The sequence below is a fragment of the Polypterus senegalus genome, chromosome 5, assembly GCF_016835505.1.
Source record: "Polypterus senegalus isolate Bchr_013 chromosome 5, ASM1683550v1, whole genome shotgun sequence".
NCBI classification, from domain to species: Eukaryota; Metazoa; Chordata; class Cladistia; order Polypteriformes; family Polypteridae; genus Polypterus; species Polypterus senegalus.
Window position 1 is genome coordinate 128,744,737 of NC_053158.1, and position 24,237 is coordinate 128,768,973.

At 39.1% G+C, this 24,237-nt stretch overlaps 1 protein-coding gene across 2 annotated transcripts; it reads left to right on the plus strand.

Annotated features, from left to right (window-relative positions):
* The first annotated feature begins 61 nt into the window (after positions 1 to 61).
* On the plus strand, positions 62 to 21,477 carry LOC120529493 (probable G-protein coupled receptor 141). 2 transcript variants are annotated; one of them, XM_039753347.1, is made up of 3 exons: positions 62 to 495; positions 860 to 972; positions 20,107 to 21,477. In XM_039753347.1, exon 3 carries the CDS (start codon positions 20,124 to 20,126, stop codon positions 21,021 to 21,023), a length of 900 nt encoding a protein of 299 aa, XP_039609281.1. In that variant the 5' UTR covers positions 62 to 495; positions 860 to 972; positions 20,107 to 20,123; the 3' UTR covers positions 21,024 to 21,477. The 2 variants fall into 2 exon arrangements, with proteins under 2 accessions (XP_039609281.1, XP_039609280.1); XM_039753346.1 differs by lacking the exon at positions 860 to 972.
* The last annotated feature ends 2,760 nt before the right edge of the window (positions 21,478 to 24,237 follow it).

Below are 24,237 nucleotides of genomic sequence, written 5' to 3' on the forward strand. Positions count from 1 at the left end.
AGGTTCTATTATAGGATATGATGTAAACTCCACATTCACCATTTTATATCACAATAGCACGGTGTAACAGTACACAACTCCGATTTTCCAGCCATCCATTAGTTCACCTCACTCACTTAATTCCGACGAGGCAGTCCAGATGGAAATCACTACACTGGAGCCTTTGTCCAGTCCGCAGCTGGTTAAAGCCGAATGCTCCGCGACCAATCGGCAATCACTTTCTGAGCAGCTCTGCGGAAACGCACACTAGTTTATTACTGTACGCTTAACAGGAAAACAAGAGCCGGATTCCTCTCGATGAAATGTTTTGGTCAAGTTGCGTGATGAAACTTCTGTGAGGAAGCTTGGTGTTCCGCTTTTCCACACCCACGTCTGTATGTCTGCGTGCGTGCGAGTGAAGAAGACACTCGTAACGTAATGTCCACGCTAGCCTGGTCTGACTTGGGGAAGTCTCGAACACGACCGCCCTCCTGACAGTTTCCAGCAACGGTTTTGGTGAGTGCATCCTTAAAGCGTTAAGATATGAACGTGTAAGGGTTGGGGAAAGTTATGTGCAAAGTTATGTCAAGGGCGCCCTCCCTTAGGGTTAGGTTAATCAGAGTTGTTTAATACAATGTTATTCACATTTTTCGCCAGTCAGTTTAGTAATTATGTTGGAAGTTTTCTGTGTGCCTTGTGTCAAACAATATCAAATCTGATGTTATTCCAAAGGGCTCTGCAACCGCGTTATTAGGACACGGTACCGTCTAAAGTGTGGCATTTATGTGCAACCTAACGGATCCCGAATGCTGCGTTCGAATCGCATCAGGTCATTCACGCTGTACATTCTCTACGTTTCTGTATTTGTGTATCTTCCCAGGTATTCCAGTTTTTCACCTGCATCCCCAAACAATTGTGGGTTATGGTAACTGGCGATTCCAGCTTTGCCACAGCGTGAACGTGAGTGGACGAACCGATGTACTGCATTCACAGGTAACTAGGAGAGACTTGGGAACCCTGCCACCTCGAACTTGATTTAGTGGCATTTAGAATGAAATGAGATGAGGCAAAAATGAGCATTTACGTGTATCTGTGTGCTATGATATGCCGTTCAGCCCCAGGTAGAAGCAATTAACATAACATTAGATCCCCCGAGTTCGATTAATTCGCAAAGCTGCAAGCACGACTAACTTGCTTGCAATTGCCATTTAAGAAATACGGCGTATTTGAATTGATCAACAACAAAAATACAATTAACCAGATGTGTTGGTGAGTGATAGCCTACTTAGCCAGGGGTTTACGTGAGTAGTCGCATGGAAGGTAAAATATAGAAAGCCCGTCGGGCAGTCTTCCACTATCTGGCCGTTTTGTAATCAAACAATGCAATACTGACCAAAATAAAGGAAATTAAATGTAACCAGATTTCACATTAGAAATGTCAACATGCAAAGTTGCGTCATGTTTTTAATACAACTGTGGTAAAGTGTACCATGGAAGCAACATTTTTCAAGTTCTTTAACAATTAAAACCAGAAATATATAAATTTATATAAATAGCGGTGTCATGCCCTGTGTTCAGTGCTGGAGACCCTGTAATTAGGCTGAAAAAGGGATGAATAGCGGCAAGTAAAGGAACCCTCCTCCCAGACTGGAAATCAGCATCTTTTTCACTGTCAAGTATTACTCCAACATTTACAACGACTTATATGCTTAGTATGAAATTTTAATATGGCCCTCTCAGATCCTACCCACACAGAATATCCAGATTCATTTTACGTCAAAAATCTAGTTAAATTATATTATTGTATTTGAAACAGGATTATAAAATATTAAAAAAGAAAATGCAAATAGAACAGCAAACTGCATGACTTTCCCAATGTAAAGCTGTGGTTTTTAGATTTTGATGTCAATACCATATTTTATACAGCTACTCAAAATCAACAGACTTCCATCAATTTGCAATGCTAGTGCCACATTATATTCCTTCTCCATGTTCCTGTTTAAGGTATCATGTCAGACAGACAAACATCACTCTGGAAGTGATCAGAGTGTGTTCAAGGAAACATTTGAGTATATTGAAGACCCAAAGTCAAAATTAAGATACCATTTAATTTTTATTATATCCTTATATCTACAGTATATATGGCGCATGGTTGACACTTTAGATTTCACAAGTTCGAATCTTGACCGTATATTTCCAAGCAGCACACAGCACAAAGCTGTACAACATCCAGAAACGATGCAGTGAACATACCATAAACTCCCAATTCGGACAACCTGCATAAAGAATACAGAATTTAAGACTGACACAGATGTGTGTGTAATTATAACCCTACTATTTCATTCAGTTTCATACAACATTTCAACATGCACGCATGTGTGCAATTTCCTGTAACTCTATCACTCAGCAAATTTTATATATTTTTGGTATTTATTTATCTTTGCCAGTTTTAACACATGACCAAGCCATGTTACTTTATCTAGAGTAGCCCTCAGTGCAAAAGCTGAAGTTCTTAATACAGAAAAGCAAGGAAAACCAATGTCAGTCAGTGTCCAACCTGCTATATCCTAACACTGGGTGACGGTGGTCTGCTGGACCCAATCCCAGCAAACACAGGGCGCAAGGCAGGAACAAACCCCAGGCAAGGTGCCAGCACACCACAGGGCACTCACACACGACAATTTAGGGTCACTAATGCACCTAACCTGCATGTCTTTGGACTGTGGGAGGAAACCCACACCGACACGGGGAGAACATGCAAACTCCACGCAGGGAGGACCCGGGAAGTGAACCCAGATCTCCTAACTGCAAGGCAGCAGTGCTACCACTGTGCCACTCTAAAGTCAATGTGTTTATTCAAAATATTTTCTTCATAAGGAAGTATTTTCTGCTTAAATATGTTATTTTATTCAATAAGGAGTTAAAAATAAGAAAAATATGTACAGAAGAAGAATTTAAGCATACAAGTTACTTGTACACAAACAGAGACGTGAAAGAGTACCAGTTATCAATCCATTTAGTCATCCTTTTGCACTTCTAGCAGTAAGTGCTATGCAGCAATCCAATATTGCAACCTTATTTCCATGAATGACATGAGTTGCGGTTACAGCTAGTATGCTGTATGTCAATACAATACAATACAATTTATTTTTTATATAGCACTCTTCACTGATTGCAGGAAGAGAGCACTGTAAACAATTCTCAGTTAACATACAAGTACAGATTAAAATAATTACTCAATACAGAACTGGTACACATAAAAATGCAGATTTGTTAAAACTCACAGAGAACAAGATAGAAACTGATTAAACATAAATGGAAACCAACAATATATGTTCATTAATTAATTGATGAGCTATGGCCAGTTGACAATGATGGAGATTAAAATCATAAAAGAGAAAGTCAAAAATAAACTTACGGCCCTAGATACCTTGGCCAACAGCCCACCTATCTGCTCCTGGTTTTTCTATATTGGAGTCCGTGATGGCTTCAATCTGATGAAAGAATCTTTCCACCCAAAAATTCCAACTCTCCTTTATTCAAGATGTTTTTTCCGAATGCAGCAGAGCAGCCTGATGGTAGAGGAGTAGCACCAAGTGCCACATCCAGATACTGAGAAGAGAAACTGAGTAAAGAAGGGTTAGTAATGGTTTAAAAATATTATGATACTTCTATTTCTGTACAAATGACTAACAAAGAGGAATGCAGTATGCACAGCTACTCAGTAGCTTTAGCTAATGTAGGAAGTCTTCAGTCTGGATTTTAAAGCTGAGACTGAAGGGGTATCTCTTATTTTAGCAGGCAGATCATTCCACAGCTTCGGGGCCCTCTAAATAAAAGCTTAACCTCCCCCAGGTTAGGAGCACACGCTGATACAGCGCATTGCCGCACCCCCCACACGACAAACCAACTCAGGATCCAGATTAGGACCCGAGTGCAGCCAAGCAACGGGTGACACCTCAGCAACACACTAATTCAGAGGGAGTGGAACTAGTGTGAGGTTCTGTTATTATATTAATCCTTGGAATCTGAAGTAGGCCAGCATCTTCAAATATCAATGTGCATTCTGCTTTGTACGCAACAATAAGCTCAGATAAGTAAGCAGGGCCTTGACCATTTAAGGCTTTATATGTTAAAAGGAAGATTTTGAATTCATCCCTAAACTTAATTGGGAGCTATTGTAGGAATGTAAGAACTGGTCTAATGTGTTCGTACTTTCTGTTTTTGTAATAATTCTTGCAGCAGTATTTTGAATTAACTGAAAGCTGCACAAAGAATGATTTGAACAGCCAGTGAAAAACACATTGCAGTAGTAAATCCTGCTAGAAATAATTGCATGAATTAATTTCTCAGTATCTTGCTATGTAGAAAATTCAAAAAACATTTTTGGGATAATTTTGTAATGTGTGTCAAAAATAACACCTAAATTGTATGCTAATTCAGTAAAACTAAGGGTGATTCCAGCTGAGTTAAAGAGTGGCAGAATATTGTTGCAGTCAGCATTATTCCCCCCCAATAATTAACATTTCTGTTTTTTTCTGTAGTCAGAGGCAAGTAGTTCTCGTCCTTCCACTCCTTTAACTCACTGACAAAATAAATTAAGGATAGTATCGTAGAGGGCGGCACGGTGGCGCAGTGGCGCAGTGGTAGCGCTGCTGCCTCGCAGTTAGGAGACCCGGGTTCGCTTCCCGGGTCCTCCCTGCGTGGAGTTTGCATGTTCTCCCGTGTCTGCGTGGGTTTCCTCCGGGCGCTCCGGTTTCCTCCCACAATCCAAAGACATGCAGGTTAGGTGGATTGGTGATTCTAAATTGGCCCTAGTGTGTGCTTGGTGTGTGGGTGTGTTTGTGTGTGTCCTGCGGTGGGTTGGCACCCTGCCCAGGATTGGTTCCTGCCTTGTGCCCTGTGTTGGCTGGGATTGGCTCCAGCGGACCCCCGTGACCCTGTATTCGGATTCAGCGGGTTAGAAAATGGATGGATGGATAGTATCGTAGAAATGTCTTTTAGCCTAAAAGAAAGTTATAAATTGGTGTCATCTGCATAGGAGTGAAAGTTAATGTTGTATCCAGGAGTGCAAAACTTGTAGAGACTTATCCATGAAGCAGTGAAGAACATTTTATTTGTTAAATCTGAAATAGCCAAAAGCCTAAAAGTACCATCTTTCACATTCATTAGGTAATTATTCTTCACAAAGTATAGTGCTTTATAGTAATTTATCCATCTTACTAGTAAGCCTAAAGAGGTGAAATAAAGTCCATAGGAATCTAACATTACTGGACTGTTAAATGTGTTTTTAGCATAGGATAAATTTGGATCTTCCAGTCTCTCTATCCATTATCTGACCAGCTGTATCCACTTAAAGGACTTGGGAGCAGCTGGTTTAGGCATTGAGGCAGAAACCAACCAGTGGGGTGGGCACTAGTACACCATTGGGCCACACTGATTTATGCAAACCCAGTTTCCTGTCACATCCACAGTGCTGCTGTGATGGACTCCCACAGTCCCAGTATTAAGTGTATTTGAAAGTGTTATACTGTACAGAATGTGGTGCTTGGAATATTTATTTCCAGGGCAACAGTATCTATCCCATATTTGATTTAAAGAAAGAAAAAAAAATGTGCATTAAGGAGATTAATCAATAAGTTAAAATGTTTTAGCTGTTTATTGATGACATATGACTAGAACACATAAGAGTCACCATTGTGTTTCTGTTTAGCGCTGTTCTTCTTCTTTCGGGTGCTCCCATTAGGGGTTGCCACAGCAGATCACCTTCTTCCATATCGTCCTGTCTTCTGCATCTTGCTCTGTCACACCCATCACCTGCATGTGCTCTCTCACCACACCCATAAACCTTCTCTTAGGCCTTCCTCTTTTCCTCTTGCCAGGCAGCTCTATCCTTAGCACCCTTCTCCCAATATACCCAGCATCTCTGCTCTGCACATGTCCAAACCAACACAATCTCGCCTCTCTGACTTTGTCTCCCAAATGTCCAACTTGAGCTGACCCTCTAATGTACTCATTTATAATCCTATCCATCATCGTCACACCCAATGCAAATCTTAGCATCACCAACTCTATGACCCGACATTTGCGCGATAGACATATGAGCGCCGACAAAATCGCCCCGATAAAATCGTTTAAATTTCATTAAATATGAATTACTAGTTTAAAGCATATATAATAATGTTTATTTTAGAAGTCAATATTATGAGACGCGGCATGCCATCAACACGGCACGCAGATAGTCCTTAAGATCAAGCCCTGCATATGTAGGAAGAATTGCAACAAGACGTCTTGATAGTTGAGCATATTTAGACTTGCTGGCTGCCTTACTGCTGGTAATTCCGCTTTGTATTCGATGTGTTATGCCAACCCTCGACTGAGTTATTTGTTCGCGGCATGCCATCGCCAGTTATAACCTAGCACATAATGTGTACATAATGCGCACGTACACGTCCCACTCTCTTGGCATCTCTCGCGATTTTGTCGTGGCAATTTTGTTGGTGCGCATTTGTCAAAAACTAGTTACCGGGTTTGTCGGCGCTCATTTGTCCGTCGCGGTTTTGTCGGGGCGCATATATCTATCGCGCTTTTGTCGGTGAAACCTTTAACTCTGCCACCTGCAGCTCTGTCTCCTGCTTTCTGGTCAGTGCCACCGTCTCCAACCCATATAACATAGCTGGTCTCACTACCGTCCTGTAGACATTCCCTTTGACTCTTGCTGACACCCGTCTGTCACAAATCACTCCTCACGCTCATCTCCACCCATTCCACTCTGCCTGCACTCTCTTTTTCACCTCTCTTCCACAATCCCCATTACTCTGTACTGCTGATCCCAAATATTTAAACTCATCCACGTTTGCCAACTCTACTCCTTGCATCCTCACCATTCCACTGACCTCTCTCTCATTTACACACATATATTCTGTCTTGTTCCTACTGACCATCATTCCTCTCCTTTCTAGAACATATCTCCATCTCTCCTGGGTCTCCTCAACCGGCTTCCTACTATCACTACAGACCACAATGTCATCAGCAAACATCATAGTCCACGGGGCGCTGTTAAAATGTTTACATCTTTGTTCCCCTAACATGACCATGAACATATGCAAAAATCTTTCATTTATTGAATTCAGTATCATGGGAAGCTGAAACCTATCCCTGTAACTTTGGGTGTTAGGCAGAAACTTATCCTGTATATGGTGCCAATACCCTGTAAGGGCTCAGACGCACATGTCCTCAGTTGCACTCACTCTCAGCCAATTTGGAAATGACAGTTAGTCTAATATCCTTTGTTTTGTCCATGTAGACTTTGCCAATTCTCCTATATACCCAATGACCTTGTGTAAAATTCCAACCTAGGACCTGTAAGGCAGCAACACTAAATATTGCACCACCGTGCTACCCAATTTTTTTATTTGTTGAGATAATTAAGTCAAAAATAAAATACATAAGTGAAGATGTCAAAACTGTTTAAAAAATAAGAAACAAAATCTTTACACAAGTTAAAATCATATAGGAGATTAAAATAATATCTACACTCACCTAAAGGATTATTAGGAACACCTGTTCAGTTTCTCATTAATGCAATTATCTAATCAACCAATCACATGGCAGTTGCTTCAATGCATTTAGGGGTGTGGTCCTGGTCAAGACAATCTACTGAACTCCAAACTGAATGTCAGAATGGGAAAGAAAGGTGATTTAAGCAATTTTGAGCGTGGCATGGTTGTTGGTGCCAGACGGGCCGGTCTGAGTATTTCACAATCTGCTCAGTTACTGGGATTTTCACGCACAACCATTTCTAGGGTTTACAAAGAATGATGTGAAAAGGGAAAAACATCCAGTATGCGGCAGTCCTGTGGGCGAAAATGCCTTGTTGATGCTGGAGGTCAGAGGAGAATGGGCCGACTGATTCAAGCTGATAGAAGAGCAACTTTGACTGAAATAACCACTCGTTACAACCGAGGTATGCAGCAAAGCATTTGTGAAGCCACAACACGCACAACCTTGAGGCGGATGGGCTACAACAGCAGAAGACCCCACCGGGTACCACTCATCTCCACTACAAATAGGAAAAAGAGGCTACAATTTGCACGAGCTCACCAAAATTGGACAGGAAGACTGGAAAAATGTTGCCTGGTCTGATGAGTCTCGATTTCTGTTGAGACATTCAAATGGTAGAGTCAGAATTTGGCGTAAACAGAATGAGAACATGGATCCATCATGCCTTGTTACCACTGTGCAGGCTGGTGGTGGTGGTGTAATGGTGTGGGGGATGTTTTCTTGGCACACTTTAGGCCCCTTAGTGCCAATTGTGCATCGTTTAAATGCCACGGGCTACCTGAGCATTGTTTCTGACCATGTCCATCCCTTCATGACCACTATGTACCCATCCTCTGATGGCTACTTCCAGCAGGATAATGCACCATGTCACAAAGCTCGAATCATTTCAAATTGGTTTCTTGAACATGACAATGAGTTCACTGTACTAAAATGGCCCCCACAGTCACCAGATCTCAACCCAATAGAGCATCTTTGGGATGTGGTGGAACGGGAGCTTCGTGCCCTGGATGTGAATCCCACATATCTCCATCAACTGCAAGATGCTATCCTATCAATATGGGCCAACATTTCTAAAGAATGCTTTCAGCACCTTGTTGAATCAATGCCACGTAGAATTAAGGCAGTTCTGAAGGCGAAAGGGGGTCAAACACCGTATTAGTATGGTGTTCCTAATAATCCTTTAGGTGAGTGTATATATTATATATGTTATATAATATATATTCATATATTATAATTAATATATAATAATATATATGTATATGTATATGTTTTTGGAAGGTTTAAAATTGATTATATTTAGCTTATATTTAGCTTAAGAACTGAGATGTTGTAATGAGAAATTTTGCATGTAGTGATAAGCTACGTGATTCCTGTCAAGGTTGTTCAGTTCACATTAACCTGCCTGTGGCACTTTAAGATCTGAGTGTTCAACCAGAAATAGTGCAGCAGTACTAGAAAAGCTCCAACGCCCACTGCCTTTATTTTTATTTCTGTACTTGTTTCTGCAGAGACATACAGAGTGTGAAGAAAACCATAGTACAGCAAAAGAGAGATGCAAAATCTCTGCTGCAGATGAGCATTGTGTTAGAGAGTGACCTGATTGACCACAGATTGTGCTGGCATAATTTAAGAGAACAAATTGAGAGGGCTGTGAATAAGGAAGAGTTCAAAGAAGACTGCTAGAGACTTGTCACAGTATGTGGAAATGTCAATGAGGCCTGGTCATCAAGTAGATCATGATTCACATTTAAAATGTCTTAATGTGAAAGGATTTCCACGTCTCGAATCTTATGCAGTATATTAATTGCATATCAGATTTAAGGCACTTGAATATAATCCGTGGCAAAATAATGGTGCACAGAATGGCCAAACTATTCCAACTACCATGACTGCTTTAGCGTTATTAGATGACATTGCAAATGGAAGAATTAGAAGAGAGTGTGTATTTAGAGATCTTACTGATTTCTTGTCCCAGGATGATGACAGGCTTCTAAGCTGATTTAGATTTGGAGCTGTGTGCTGAACTGGGGCTGGCTTTACAAAGGCAGACTTTGAGGAATTGTTCTCTACCTGTTCCTTTGCAAGTTCTGGACACTTTCGGGTTTCTAGCCACATGAGCTTTTCAGCCAGCGTGAACTGGCTAACTGATCGGATATTTCTCAGTCATCACTAAGTCACGCCAGGCCATCTGTATGGCTTGGTATTATCTGCTTGTCATCCAGATATATAAAATTTCCTTATATAGTGGTTGAACAGGTGAACATCAAAGTGTAATTTGCAGCATGTCCAGTTTTCCAAATGTAATCAGAGTGGCCAACTGCACACTCATTGCTATAAAGACACCTTCAATAAATTAAATTTTCTTATGTGAATAGAAAAAATTTCCACTCTATTAATGTGCAAATTGTCTGTGATGCGAAAATGCGTCTCATTAATGTTGTGGCGAGATGGCCTAGCTCATTTATGATTCATTCACTCTGAGAAATAGTGTTCTGAACAAACTTGAAAATGATGTTTGTGATGGCGGGCCTTTCGGTAAGACATTTAATTGTACCCCTTTGGTCAAAATTGTAAGTTATCTGTACGATGTAAACATATAACATGATTACTAGGGCTGTGTATTGGCAAGAATTTTGCGATACGATATGTATCATAATACAGGGGTTACAATTCAATATATTGCAATATATTGCAATACTATAAGCAAGGTGATATATTAAATTTTTTTTTTAAATCTAATTTTAGAAAAACTATCATAGTATAAAGAACACACCACTATATGCATAAAATCTGAGTTAAAAAATACTTTTTTATGCAATCAGAACAGTGAGATCTGCAACTGCATTTATCACAGTCCGTATAACTTCAGACATCATAGCAATACCTTTTGTGCAATCTGAGGAAATGAATTAACATACTCTTATATCACTAAAAAATCACTGTACTTTTTGATCCTGCTTTAAAGGTTCACAGTATTCTACACTATGTTTCATGTAGTTTATAAGAAAATGCATAACATCATAGCACTGTAATCTGAACAAAGGAATTAACATTTGTTTACAGTATATCAGTAAAAAAAGTGCTTGCAGGATTCTTTAGTTAAACAAATTGAGTAAATTAAAAAAATCAAAAATATAAATTCAGACAGTATGTATATTAAATTCTGCTTTAAAGGTTCACATTCTATTCTGTGTAGGCCATTTTTTAATTTTTCAATGTCAAGTGGTTAATAAAAGAAAATGCATTGTCCTTGTAACATCCAACATCCTAACACTATATTTTCTGCATTCTTAAAAAAGGAACTACATCTGCCTAGATCAGTGAAAATTTAAAGTGCTAGTAGGATTCCTAAAGAAAATATTAAACAACTTTTAGAAAATGCAAATATATTGATAGTGAACATTATCAAGTCTTAAACATGGATTGCACATGTTATTACAGTTTTATGTATGTCAGTGCTTATTTTTTCAATGTCAAGGTTTTTGTGGAGGAAGATGAGCTGGTCAACATGCCCAGCTTTTAGAACACTTCTCTGCGGTAACAATCTCTTGCGGTGGAGCTGAGAGATTCCAGGAACTTCATTTTTACCTCCCTCCCTCATATCATACGGGAGGGTATGATATAGCGAGGCTCTATTGTATTCATCATATTTTGGAAGGCTTCATTCTCTATAACACTCAGAGGGCGCATATCTTTGCAAATGAAATAGAGTATTTGACTGAGTTCTTTTGTTTGCATGAGTTGAGGTCTGTCTGCGAACTTTGATGTGTGAACTTGTTCCATAGTGAGTTGAGAGGGACCCACTTTTTTAACGCTTGCCGTTTGCTGCTCCTTTATCTGTACATCAGAATGGTGTCTTGCTAAGTGTGCTCTCAGATTCGTTGTGTTCCCCGAATATTTGATTTTTGCATGGCACAATTTGCAGATGGCATGGCTCTTGTCAATCTCCTTAGTGCCTTCTTTATTGTGAAAGCCAAAATGAGTCCACAATTCCGCTTTGTACGCTGCAGGAGACGGTCTAACTCCTCTGGATTCAGCCATGTTGTCGTGTTACTAGTCAGCTCAGTTTGTCACTGCACGATCCACATTGTCTGCCAGTTCCGCTTGCCTGAGTATTGAAAGCCTATATACGTCAACCCTTATGCTATTTACTGTCTCAATTTATGTTGTTACATTAGCTGCTGTCTTGTGATCGGGGATTTTAACGCAAAATGAATTGTGTTCCTTGAATCTTTGAATGTAAACTAGTAATTAAAAATCGATACTATGTTTTTGAGAATCGATGCACTATCAAAAAACATAATATTGCAATACTAAAGTGTATCGATTTTTTTTACACCCCTAATGATTACTTAGGTGACAGTGGGTACCTACTGAAGATGTGGATTCTCACCCTACTGTACTTGCCAATCCACTGACTGAACAAGAACAATTGGGCAGTGGTAGAACGTATTATAGGGCAGCTTAAGGGCTATTGGCCCTCCCTGGATAAGACTGTTGGACTGCTGCTCTGTGGTCCACATTGTTCAAGCATGTAGAGTCCTGTATAATGTGGCACACAAATCATGTATGCCTATACCTGAAGAGATGCAATATGATGAACCTGACCCTGACCCACCAAATGATCAACTAAATTAACAGCGTTACAAGTTTGCTTGAATGTAATTAGCAGAATGTAAAAAGGGGTAATTAGATGCAGCATTTATTTTTTAACCAATTCATTTAATTTTTGCTCAGTATAGCATAGTACACCATTTATATTCCTTAACTAGCAAAATACCCGCGTTTCGCAGCGGAGAAGTAGTGTGTTAAAGAAGTTATTGAAAAGAAAAGGAAACATTTTAAAAATAACGTAACATGATTGTCAATTTAATTGTTTTGTGACTGTTATGAGTGTTGCTGTCATCAAGGATTTGATTATCATTATTTCTTTCAATCAGGTTCGTATTTGGAGGATGTGTTGTGTTCAAGTTACATTCCGTGTTTGTCAACCGTTGTAAAGATAACAGGTTTCATTCATCGAAGTGTTCACTACCCAAATCGGTACTCGTGAATTTAAGATGTTTAACAGGCATTCCCGGTATTAACTTGTGGATTTGCCTGCGAATTTTTAGCGGCAGAGTGTCTATGAACTTTTGGATTTTTCTGTGAGTATTTGGCGGCAGCGTCACAAAGTTAGATCAGAAAATGTAGCACGGCATCTGACACGCCTCCTTTTTACTGTTTTCTCACAGCTTGGATTGCTGCTATCATAATCGGTTTGAGTTTCATGGTTTGTTTCAATTACGTTAGTATTTGCAGGACTTGTGTTGAAGTGATATTCGGCATCTGTCAAGCATTGTAAGCATACAACAGGCTTCATCAATAACTTTGCATCCAGCTTTTGAGAGTTGAAACATTCATAAACATCAAAGTGTCCACTACTCAAATCGTCATGTGTGAATCCAAGATGTTTAAGAGGCATTGGCGATTCTCCAAAGGTGTAAAATATTTGGCCATTTCTGTACAGTTAAAAGCAACAACCGAACAAATAGGTGAAGGGCTTAAGCATTTCAGTCGTATAGTGCCACTGTGTAGTATAATTATCTCCTGTACCGTCATCAGTCCACACCTTGAACCTGTCCTAGTCATTCAATACATAAGACACATTGTTCCTCTGGATATCAAGATTGAGCCTGATATGTCAGTGCAATATGCAACACAGAGAATGGAAAAGGCAGGCGGCATCTTCAGGCATGGAAACCACTTGGTAAGTGACAGTTCTTTGATCGATGGTGATCACCTCAATAGACATCTCACCACCCAAATCGCTACTCGTGAATCTAAGATGTTTAACAGGCATTCCTGGTATTAACTTGTGGATTTTCATGCGAATATTTAGCGACAGCGTCTCTATGAACTTGTAGATTAGCCTGCGAGCATTTAGCGGCAGCGTCTCTATGAACTTGTGGATTTGCCTGCAAGTATTTAGCGACAGCGTGTCTATTAACTTGTGGAATTTTCTGCGAGTATTTGGCGGCAGCGTCACAAAGTCGTTTCCGTCTAACTGCATCAGAAAATGTAGCACAATGTCTGACACGCCTCCTTTTTACTGTTTTCTCACAGCTTGGATTGCTGCTGACGGATGGCCTTATATGGGCAGGCAGTCAATTACGTGGGAGGCATGGGAATGGGGGACGCAATAACTACGTGGGAGGTGTGGTGATAGGGGATGCAACTCCGCCTCACACGGCGACCAAGCTGTAGGCTATGGACGTATATATGTATGTAAGTAGGATTTAGTTATGACCGTTACATGTAGAATTTCGAAATGAAACCTGCTTAACTTTTGTAAGTAAGCTGTAAGGAATAAACCTGCCAAATTTCAGCCGTCTACCTACACGGGAAGTTGGAAAATTAGTGATGAGTGAGTCAGTCAGTCAGTCATTGAGGGCTTTGCCTTTTATTAGTATAGATTCCTTTCTCCACATCTCTTACAGCATCCACTATTGCGCTTTGTAACTCCAGAACAGCATTTATCATCACACGGCCAGGTGGTCGCCCAGCGATTTCTGAGGCAGGGGTGTGTGTGCAGCCAGCACCTGAAGATGTACTTGGCACAGTAGCACCATTACTGCCTAAAGTCGTGTCCCCACCACTGAGGTCACCTATTGTAAAATTGTTTGAAACAGATTAAACAGTAATACCACCTCTGCTACCTGCTTGTTTGTCTTATTAAACATGCAAATTATTTACACGTGTATGGATAATGGTAAACGAAAAAAAAAAATTAAAATGTCCCTTCACCCGCTGGTGAAATTCTGTTCATTAGTGTCTCGCTAATAACTGCAGCAGCTTGCTGCTAAAAACAGTGTAAGCCCCAAAATTTCACTACCTCATCCAGTGGTGTTGACACTCAGATTGTGGTTTGCGACTTGCCTTTTCACATAAACTTTGATATGTGACCGCTTCTTTTTTTATTTTGGGGACTGTAGGACTTTCTGAAATTGAACTTTTGAGTGACTCTGCCACGTTATACCACTCCATCAATTTCCTTCTGTTGTTTACACCTCTGCATAAACCACCAAATAGTACTTTTTTCCTTGCCCATTTCTCATTCACTGAAATTATTTTTTACATATCAGCTTGCTATTGTCTTTAACAAAACACTGAATTGAAGGGGCTATTTATATTGATTTGCATATTCACATAGGTTTTCTTCTTACATTCAAAAAGCATACAGGTTTGGATAACTGGCAATTGTAGATTCGTTTTGTTTGAGTGAGTGTATTGACTGGACCCCCGTCCAGGAATGATTATTGCCTTGTGCCTTGAGCTTTTAGAGCAGAATTCAGACCCAAAACTATGAATTGGATTAAGCCAATTATGATAAGAAACTCATTGAACTGAAGGGCAATAAAATGCAGAATATTCTTAAAGAGAATAACATCTTAGTAAAAGAAAATGCCATATTTAATCTTCCAAAATATGTAAATTCCTTATTTAGTCCCATTGCCTTTAATGTTGCCTCTTTTCAGACACGCATCATTTGACTTGGAAAAAATGCATTTAAAGAATACAATTATAAAATTGAGAGTATGCTTATACATATGCATATGTCTTATTTACCATTTGAAATTTAATTTTAGGTAGAAATTATTGCACAAGTGCCCAATAAAGTTCTGAATAATTGTGCAAGAGACTCTATTTACTAGTTGGCAATTCATGCACTCTCCTTAATGTTCTTATGTGCTGCCAAGACTGTTTAGTAGACTCTAGAAGTATATATGTGCACTTGACTGGGACTTGAATGGGGAGTAGTCACTGCTAACATACCAGTGGTGTGAAACTCAAATCCTGGAGGACCACAGCAGCTGTAGGTTTTTGTTCTAGTCACTTTCTTAATTAGTAACCAGTTAATGTTACTAACATAATGTTTTCTTTTGCTTTATTTAGTGAAAAGTTAAGCAAAATAAAATTTTGCTTGACTTTTCACTACATTCATAATGGCTAACACGGTACAACACCCTTTTGCTTTATTTAAAATTGTATTGCATTTTAAGATTTCCATTTCTTATGCCAAGTTTCAGTATCATTCACTCTACTGTGTAAAAAGAGTCCAGAGATGAAGAGTAGATACATGTTCTTATAAAAATGTTAATTTATATTTCTAACCAAGTGAGGTTTTGCCTATTTTCAAAACCTAATCGTCAAACAGGAAGAACTATATGATCTCATGTTTTGTGTGTTACCACTGATATAAAAGTGCCCTTTCCTTGAATGCTTAAAATAAAACACACAAAACCTGCATGCATGTTGCAGTAAAGCAATCAAGCAGGCATATAAAACTGGTTATAGCTGTGTCTTGTTATCTTGTCACATGAACAAACTTTTTTTTTTTGTGCCCAGTGGTTAGTTAAATGTGGTTACAGAGCTCCTTGTAAAGTGAATTGTACAATTTCCATTTAGTTAAATAGCTGAATTTTTACAGGATGGTAAATCTAGGGGACTAGGTATCCACTAAGAAAAGACATTTTGATACATTGAAAAAATAAATAACCCAAAATTACAGAAATGCTTTGACTAATTTGATTGAAATTCGGTGATGTTATAGAAAAAGAAAATTAGGACACGTGCTTTTTGATATATTTTTTATTTGTCAGTATTAATTAATATTATGCTAACTTGCATGCTCTGCACTGAAAGCATGCTTTATGCGAACGAAGGATGGTGCAGAAGTGATTGACAGGCCAAACAGCAGCACTAACTAATAGGGTGGACAAATGACTGAAGAAGAAGTGGTGTCCTGGACAGGAGAAATGAGACGTGACCACATTTGGCATCTACAGTCAAGTTTAAAATGGAAGAAGAAAGGTTGTTAAAGCTCAAGGAAGATGCGAAAGTCAGCAGTTAGCATGTATACTATAAACCTTGAGTGCCAGTGCCTGGCACGGTGGCTGTGACTAGCTGTTGCTTCGCAAGAAGCAAAAAGGAAGTGAGAGAGAAGTAGAGGCAGAAATGGTATCCTTCAATCAAGACCAATCAGGAGCGGCACAGCGGCATTGGCAGGTCTTTGTTGACTACAGCTCTGCCTTTAACACCGTTATCCCCCATAAACTGTCTGCACTTGGCCTGCACCCTACCCTCTGTGACTGGCTCCTAGACTTTCTGACTCGCAGGCCCCAGTCTGTCAGGATTGGTAATAAGATTTCAGCCACCATTACCACAAACACAGGCACCCTACAGGGATGCGTCCTCAGCCCCATCCTCTACACCCTGTTCACCCATGACTGTGTCGCCTCCCACAAAGATAACATAATCCTAAAGTTTGCAGATGACACCGCAGTGATTGGATGTATCACTGGTGGGGATGAAGCGGCCTACAGAAGGGAGGTGGACAGTCTGGCGTCATGGTGTGAGGACAACAACCTCACCCTCAACACAGACAAGACAAAGGAGATGATAGTGGACATGAGGAAGGAGAGGAGACCTCTCCGGCCACTGTTCATTCAAGGGCTTGAAGTGGAAAGGGTGAGCAGTATTAAATACCTGGGCGTCTACATCAGTGAGGACCTCACTTGGACTCTTAACACCACACAACTGGTCAAGAGGGCTCAACAGTGGCTGTACTTTCTGAGGAGACTTAGGAAGTTTGGTATGCTGAATAAGATCCTCGGCAACTTTTACAGCTGCATTGTTGAAAGCATATTGACCAGCTGCATCGCCGTGTGGTATGGCAACACTACAGCTATGGCCCACAAAAGCCTGCAGAAAGTGGTAAAGACTGCTGAGAAGATCACCAGGATCCCACTGCCCTCTCTGCAGAGCATCTACAACTGCAGAGTCTGCAGGAGAACTGCCTCGATCCTTAGGGACCCCACCCACCCCTAACATGAACTGTTCACACTTCTACCCTCAGGCAGGATGTATAGAAGTATGAAATGCAGGACTTCCAGGCTAAAGAACTCTTTCTTTCCCAAGGCCATAAATAATTGATGGGAGTTTATAACCGTGGGCCACCTCATTCTATTTACCTCACACAACTGTATTTGACTTGTCCATCATACACCTACCTGCACATTACACTTTATACTTCTATTTTTTTTTATACTTTATGCTGCCTCTGTTACTTATTATCTATCTGCTACTTATTATTTATCTTTATCTTTATATGTTGGTTTTGTCATTTGGTGTGGACAGCAAAGAGCAAATGATCAAATGCACCAGGGCCCTGATCAATGCTACACGATTATATGAACATTCACAAAAGCTCAAACGAACCCCAGGTGCTCTTCAATATTACTAACATGTAAGGTCATGTATGACAATCACAGAGGTGGGTAAGACCCTGATACATCTAAATCTTAGAAACTCCCCGGACCAATGGCATCAGCTTAGACTTAACTCTTTGAGGGCTGAATATTTTTTCCAAAAAGCAATGGCTTCACTCAGAAGTCAACATTAAACGTCTGTTGCATGCTGTGGCAGCCAGTTTGCCAAGAACGTGCAGCTTGCTTGCTGCCAGGCTGTCTTTACGTGGCTGGGACACGGTCACAGTACACTGAAATCTGGTTTCTACCTCTTATCACTGTAAAGAGGCAGTCCTCCCTGTTAAACATTGTCAGTACCACGACTAGCTGGGGAATTTGAAATATCAAATTCAGTGAAAAATGTTGAATTGAAAAAACAAAAAACAGAACAGAATATTTAGTGTATTTTCAGATATCAGTTTTCATCATGTAATGTTAGTTGAGGAGGAAACAACCCAAAATCTAGTATTTGCTACACATTTTCTGCTCTCAAACTATTTTTCTTTTTCTCTTCTTATCCTTCAAATAGCCAGGAATTTATATTAAGAAGATTAGAAATTAGAAAGATGACCTTTTATTGTCCAGAAGAGAGAGATTTTTTGTTTAAATGGGTTTTACAAAAATATGGAAGGTGGGGTGGAATCATCTATTGTTTTAAGCAGGTTACAGGTAAGCAAATGATAAAAAAAGGCATAGCGTTTCTTTAGGGGAAAAAAATCATGTGCCACTGTTTTAATGGGAATACAGAGGTGGAAAACTGTTGAGGATCTTCCATCCTCCTCCCTAGCACTTGATGCACCTTGTCTTTAAAAATCCATTTCTTACACTCAAATTTGGAGATTTTCCCAATAATGGGAGAGAATCCACCAGGATATCACTCAGTTTGAGAGATGTTACAGTAAAAAGTGGAGCATTCACTGGGAAACACCTTCAGAGGATAATTATATGTATAATTTATCAAATGTAAATAATTGATTTCTAAAAGACATGTTTTTTCTTTAAAATAGTACTTTTTCATTTTAAACCTTCATCTCTGTAAAAACTGGAAATGATAGAGCGTTCAGCACCCTCAAATCAAGAAAACCTAAAAAGTTTGATCGGAGCAAAACTTTTTTTTCTTTTGCTGACTGCTGTAACTTCATGCAGCGGTGCAGTTTGTCCAACAGAAATGAAAAGTAAAAATCATGTAAAACTCTGTTCAGTAGCTGTTTTTTTTTTCTTATTTTTAATTCGACATACCTATATGCTGCTACAAGCAGTAAACAAATTATTTCCAAACCCATTAAATGTACAGTCCTGTCTGCTTGTGACACAAGACTACATTCCATTATACTATACATTTTTAACCAGCCATAATTATTGAAATTAAAATGGAATCTTTTAAATATATTGTAAAAAGATTCACGTAACACAGGAAAAGGTTTGGGGCAGCCCCCCATATACTTGAAACAGGCTGCCAAAGATGAGGGTTTGGTTCAGTAAATGAAAATGTCTTGACAGACATCAATCCAATACAGAACAGAAGAATACACACAGGCAAACATGGCGGTTTTAAAGTCAGGCATGAGAGGTAATGTTATTGGGGCAGAAAACGGAAGTGATATCCTTTTTTTATCTTGATGTTTCCTTTGATTGAATATTTAGAATTCTGTATTTAATTTAATAACAAATTTATTTAAATAATTCAAGGTTTGACTTGGCAATGTGTTTTGGCAGTCATGGCCTTTCCCATTTTGGTTAATTCACCAACAGCTTTTAACAATTGTTTGTTTAACCACTAAAACAGTATAGCCTTTATAAGACTTACATAAAAAACGCTTATCCACAGAAGATTTTATAAATAAAAGTGTTAAACTTTTAGATCCAAATCTTGTTAAATGCTATCACTGGCTACAACTAAGAAAAATCTCACAAAATTCCTTCCTTACATCACCGCACATGCAGACAGGGAAACTCCAAAGACCCCTTCAAGTATCCACATTAATCCACCTGAATCTGAGATTCCCCTGTTATCAAAGTAAATTAGTCAGTTCCATTTCGTTAAGTGTTATGTGGGCTTCAGTCCAGCAGTGCTAAGGCTGTTAAGTTCAGCAAAAAAAGTCTTTTTGAGGGACAATAGGAGGCCTGTAACTCTTTACTTAAGGGTTTACTGGTTCTCACCATATTAACTGCCAGTGAGATTTGGTATTCAAGAAGTTCCTTTTCCTTATCATGGATTTTTGCTTTTATGTATCATTTATGTGTCAATACTCATTTCTCTTTTTGACTTTTGTAGGTGAAAAAGGGCCAAAGATGACATCATACAACTGTAAAAACAATTCCCACAGTGAAACAGAGAAGGAGGAACACGGTATCATTCTGGCTACAACATACAGCATTGTCCTTTTAGGTGGCAGCGTGGGTGTAGTACTCATGATCTTCATTTTGAAGTCAAACATAAAGTCGGTGACCACCACAGCTGTCCTAAACCTAATTGCTGTGCACATTTTGTTATTGTTGACTGTGCCTTTCCGCATTCATTATTATGTAACGGGCAAATGGATTTTTAGCATGCCCTTTTGCAAGCTAGTGAGCGCTATGATTCATGCTCACATGTATATTGCTTTCATTTTCTATGTGATCATCTTGGTCACCCGGTATGTAGTATACTTCAACAAAATGAATAAGATGGAGTTCTACAGAAAGTTGCATGCACTGGGCGCCAGTGCTGGAATTTGGGCAGTCATCACTATTATCATTTTTCCAATCTACCTTTCCCAGTATGGAAATACGTGCAACACCGAACCTAATAATGAAGAATGTTTTCATTTTGAAAATGCACTTTCACAAAGGGCGGTTCGTGTTCTGAACTACATTATCATTATCATCATGATTCTTGTGGTGTGTTTGTTACTGATCTGCCAGCTATACATTATTTGGAAAGTAGTGAGCAAGTATCGTCAATTTAGTTACCAGCATCAGGAGTTCTGGGCTCAGATTAAAAGCTTTTCCTTTGTTATTATTATGGTTATCTGCTTCATTCCATACCATATATTCCGCATTTATTTCATGGAAAGTTCTGAGGAAAATTACTCTCTGAAGTATTTCCAAAATGAGATGGTCCTGGCCTTGACTGCTTTCAGCTGCTTTGATCTAATAATCTTTCTAGGGAGAGGATCTCACTTACACTGCAGCACACTGTGCAAAAGGTAAAATTTAATAACTGTGACCATGAACTGAGAAGCACAGACAACCACAATAAACAAAGCAAAAACAAATAAACTCATTCTGGTTATGCAGAATATTCATAATTCACTGTACCATATTTACTTCTATTTGAATAAATTCAGGTAGGCACCACTAGACATTCAGTTCTGATTTTCTTACAATTTATTTGCTTCCTGGGGAAAACCCAATGATGTCATTTTTAAGGCCCTTGTTTCATGTACTGCAAAGATACAATAAAAATAGCAAAAGTAATAAACAGACATAACTGAGAGTGAAAGTGACAGACTGGCATACTTCCCACTACTAATTCTTTCCTTGTGTGGTACTACTGGGATGATAACAGCACACAGTTATTCTGTAATGGTTATGTGAACAATTACAGTTTATATTGGGATTGTATTTGGTTTATTCAAAATAAACAGTGTCTTTTAATATTAAACTGTACCATCCCTACTCCTTTGGTGAATATGGACTTTGCAATAAGTGTATAAAACATGTTAACTTTTAACCACTGAAGCATGATGTAATGATATATGATCTTTAAGGAAATATCCAAGGAGTTGCATGGCATTTGGAGAGAGCCAATAACAAGTGCATTGTAGCACAAATCACTAAAATGGCTGTGCATTCTTCCATGTTTTGTGTATAAGAAAGTTGCTCTAAAAATTAGGCACCTTTACTTTAACCTTTACAGTTCTGCAAAGCAACTTTAACTTTATAAATGTAATGCTTGGCCTGTGGTGCTGAATTCAGGAAGAAATACAAAAGTGATAATGTTATGAGTTTCCTGGAAACTTGTAATAAATGGTTTTAAACATGCAAATTAAAAACAGGAATATTAAAAATAGGACTTATGAGCAGTTCTACCGTGACATCACTTTTAATTTAGTAAACATGGATAAGATTACTCAGTCATTAGTTACCACATTAATAATCTGAGCATTTTCACGCAGGTTGCTGCAATGATAAAGAGATAATACTAATATTCCTAAAGTTTTATGTGAACTATGATTTATGATGTTTACATTTTTTTAAGTTTTGTTTACAACCATATTGCTTTTCTTCACTTTCGCAGCAACACATTAATAGGTGCAGAAACAGTATGATTTATAATGGATCCACAGTAGCTTCACTTACAGTAATGAATATTTAATTTATTTTAAAACAGTTTTATTTACAGCCTGCCAAAATATCTGGCATTGTCTGTTTAAATAAAGTGAAGAGAAACTGTCTTTTGAAAATTCAAAGTATTTAAACACAACCCACTTTGTTTCAAAAAGACATACTTTTAGACAAAAGCTATAATCCTGTGTGGCTCGGTGCAGGAAAGACAGTTCATGAAGTGGAGGAAAAGATGGGACAACAGCTGGGTCATCTGTTTAACAAGGAAGTCCAACAAAAAATCACAACTTTCTGGCTTCAATAAACAGTCTGTTTGGGCAAATTAAACACAATAGAAATCGGCCCCTTTGTCGAGGTGCATCGGGATCATTAATTGGAGCTCTTGTCTAGTGGTCTGCTCAGTTCACTGATGACACATCATTCCAGGTAGCTGGACTTCTTATGTTATGTGGGCCGGAAGGGTTGGGGCTAAGTGTGGGTCATCACATCTCTTGATCGAATCGAGCCCATGAGGAGATCCTTGTACGCATATGCATGACACTTGCGACACAATGAAACTGTTCATCAGATTAATTGAAAAGAAAACACAATATCCTCACCCCAGCACACTCATGCTGGTCGGTGGCAATTTTAGTTGCTGTGGCAGCTCTGTTTTTTAAATTGCCCCCTTCAAATTATAAATCTTCTTCTACATTTTACATTGGGCAAACAGGCCAGACATATGCAAAATTTAATGAATGTAATTTCAGATGTTTTTCCTTGATTAAGCAAATAAAGAAACAAACATCCAAATGGATTATGATTTCATTTATAATGGTAAGTTGGCCCAGAGCATATCACAGATCCCTATAATGAATAAAATAAATCAGTTTAAATTAAAATATTTAAATAGTCTGAGTGGGAGACAGTTGATGCAGTGGTGTGTACTGTTGTCTCACACCTCCAGAATAAAGGGTTCAAATCTGTGGCCTTTTTGCTGTCGGTGAGGAGTGTTTCCAACAAGAAGTCTGAGTTGCCTTTTTCATCCCTATTTAAAATGCCACCTCTTAGTTACTGACAATGGATGACTTGCAGTGGGCTGGCTACTTTGCCTAGAATTTACAGAGAAATGTTATACAAATACAGTAAATTAACCTTTTCCTGAATTCTGAGATGATATCTTATAATTGTGAATTAGCGCACTTTATTACATATTCCAGTTTAAGAGCAATTCACTCCATTTCACCTCATAAATCTTAATTAAATGGAGCAGGAGCGGAAATCTTCATTGAGGGTAGAAGACTGGAATATTAGCTTCTCCGACAGGTTTTATGGTTGTTGCAAATTAGCTGCCAGTAGATCTCTTCATTGGAGAGCTTGTTCATGTCATCTCATAGTGTTTCAAATGAATTCAAATCTTCAGTTTGGAGAGGACTCCACATTCACATAAATTTGCTATCATCTTCCTGTTACAATGGCATATTTTTTCTGACCTTGTGCCATGGAGAATTGGACTGCATGGAGAACTGCAGCGATGAAGGGAATATTCTGGTCAGCAACAATTTTGAAACAATCTGTGAAACTGAAATCACAAATTAGGTACATTACATGCATTATGAGGGAGCATCAGTTATGGCACTATGGCCATGTGGCACAATTCCCCAACAGTGATCCAACTTGCAGGATCCTTATAGTTGAGGGTCCGAGCAGCTGGACCAGGCAGATAGATAGTCATTTTCGGAGGGAGGGACTGCACTGCGTGTTTATCTGGGACGCTGCCAACCAGGATCCCAAGTTATTTCATCATGTGGTGAGTGTGGCAACATGCTGTAACAGTGCATGCTCCCAAACCTGACCTGACCTGACCTGTGAAATATCAGTTCATGTCAAAGCACCCAGATGAGTGCCTAAAACACACACGGCCAGCCTGTAATATTTAAGCTCAGCTGGATCCTTGAGGTTTTTGCCACCTCCTAGTGTAAGGTGGCTGGAACAAAGATAATTTGATGAAGCTGAGCTTTTTCAGTCCTCCTATTATGAAGCCCTTTAACAATACCATCTTGTTCTCTTTTCCTAGTTGGCGCAGAACTTTGTTGGT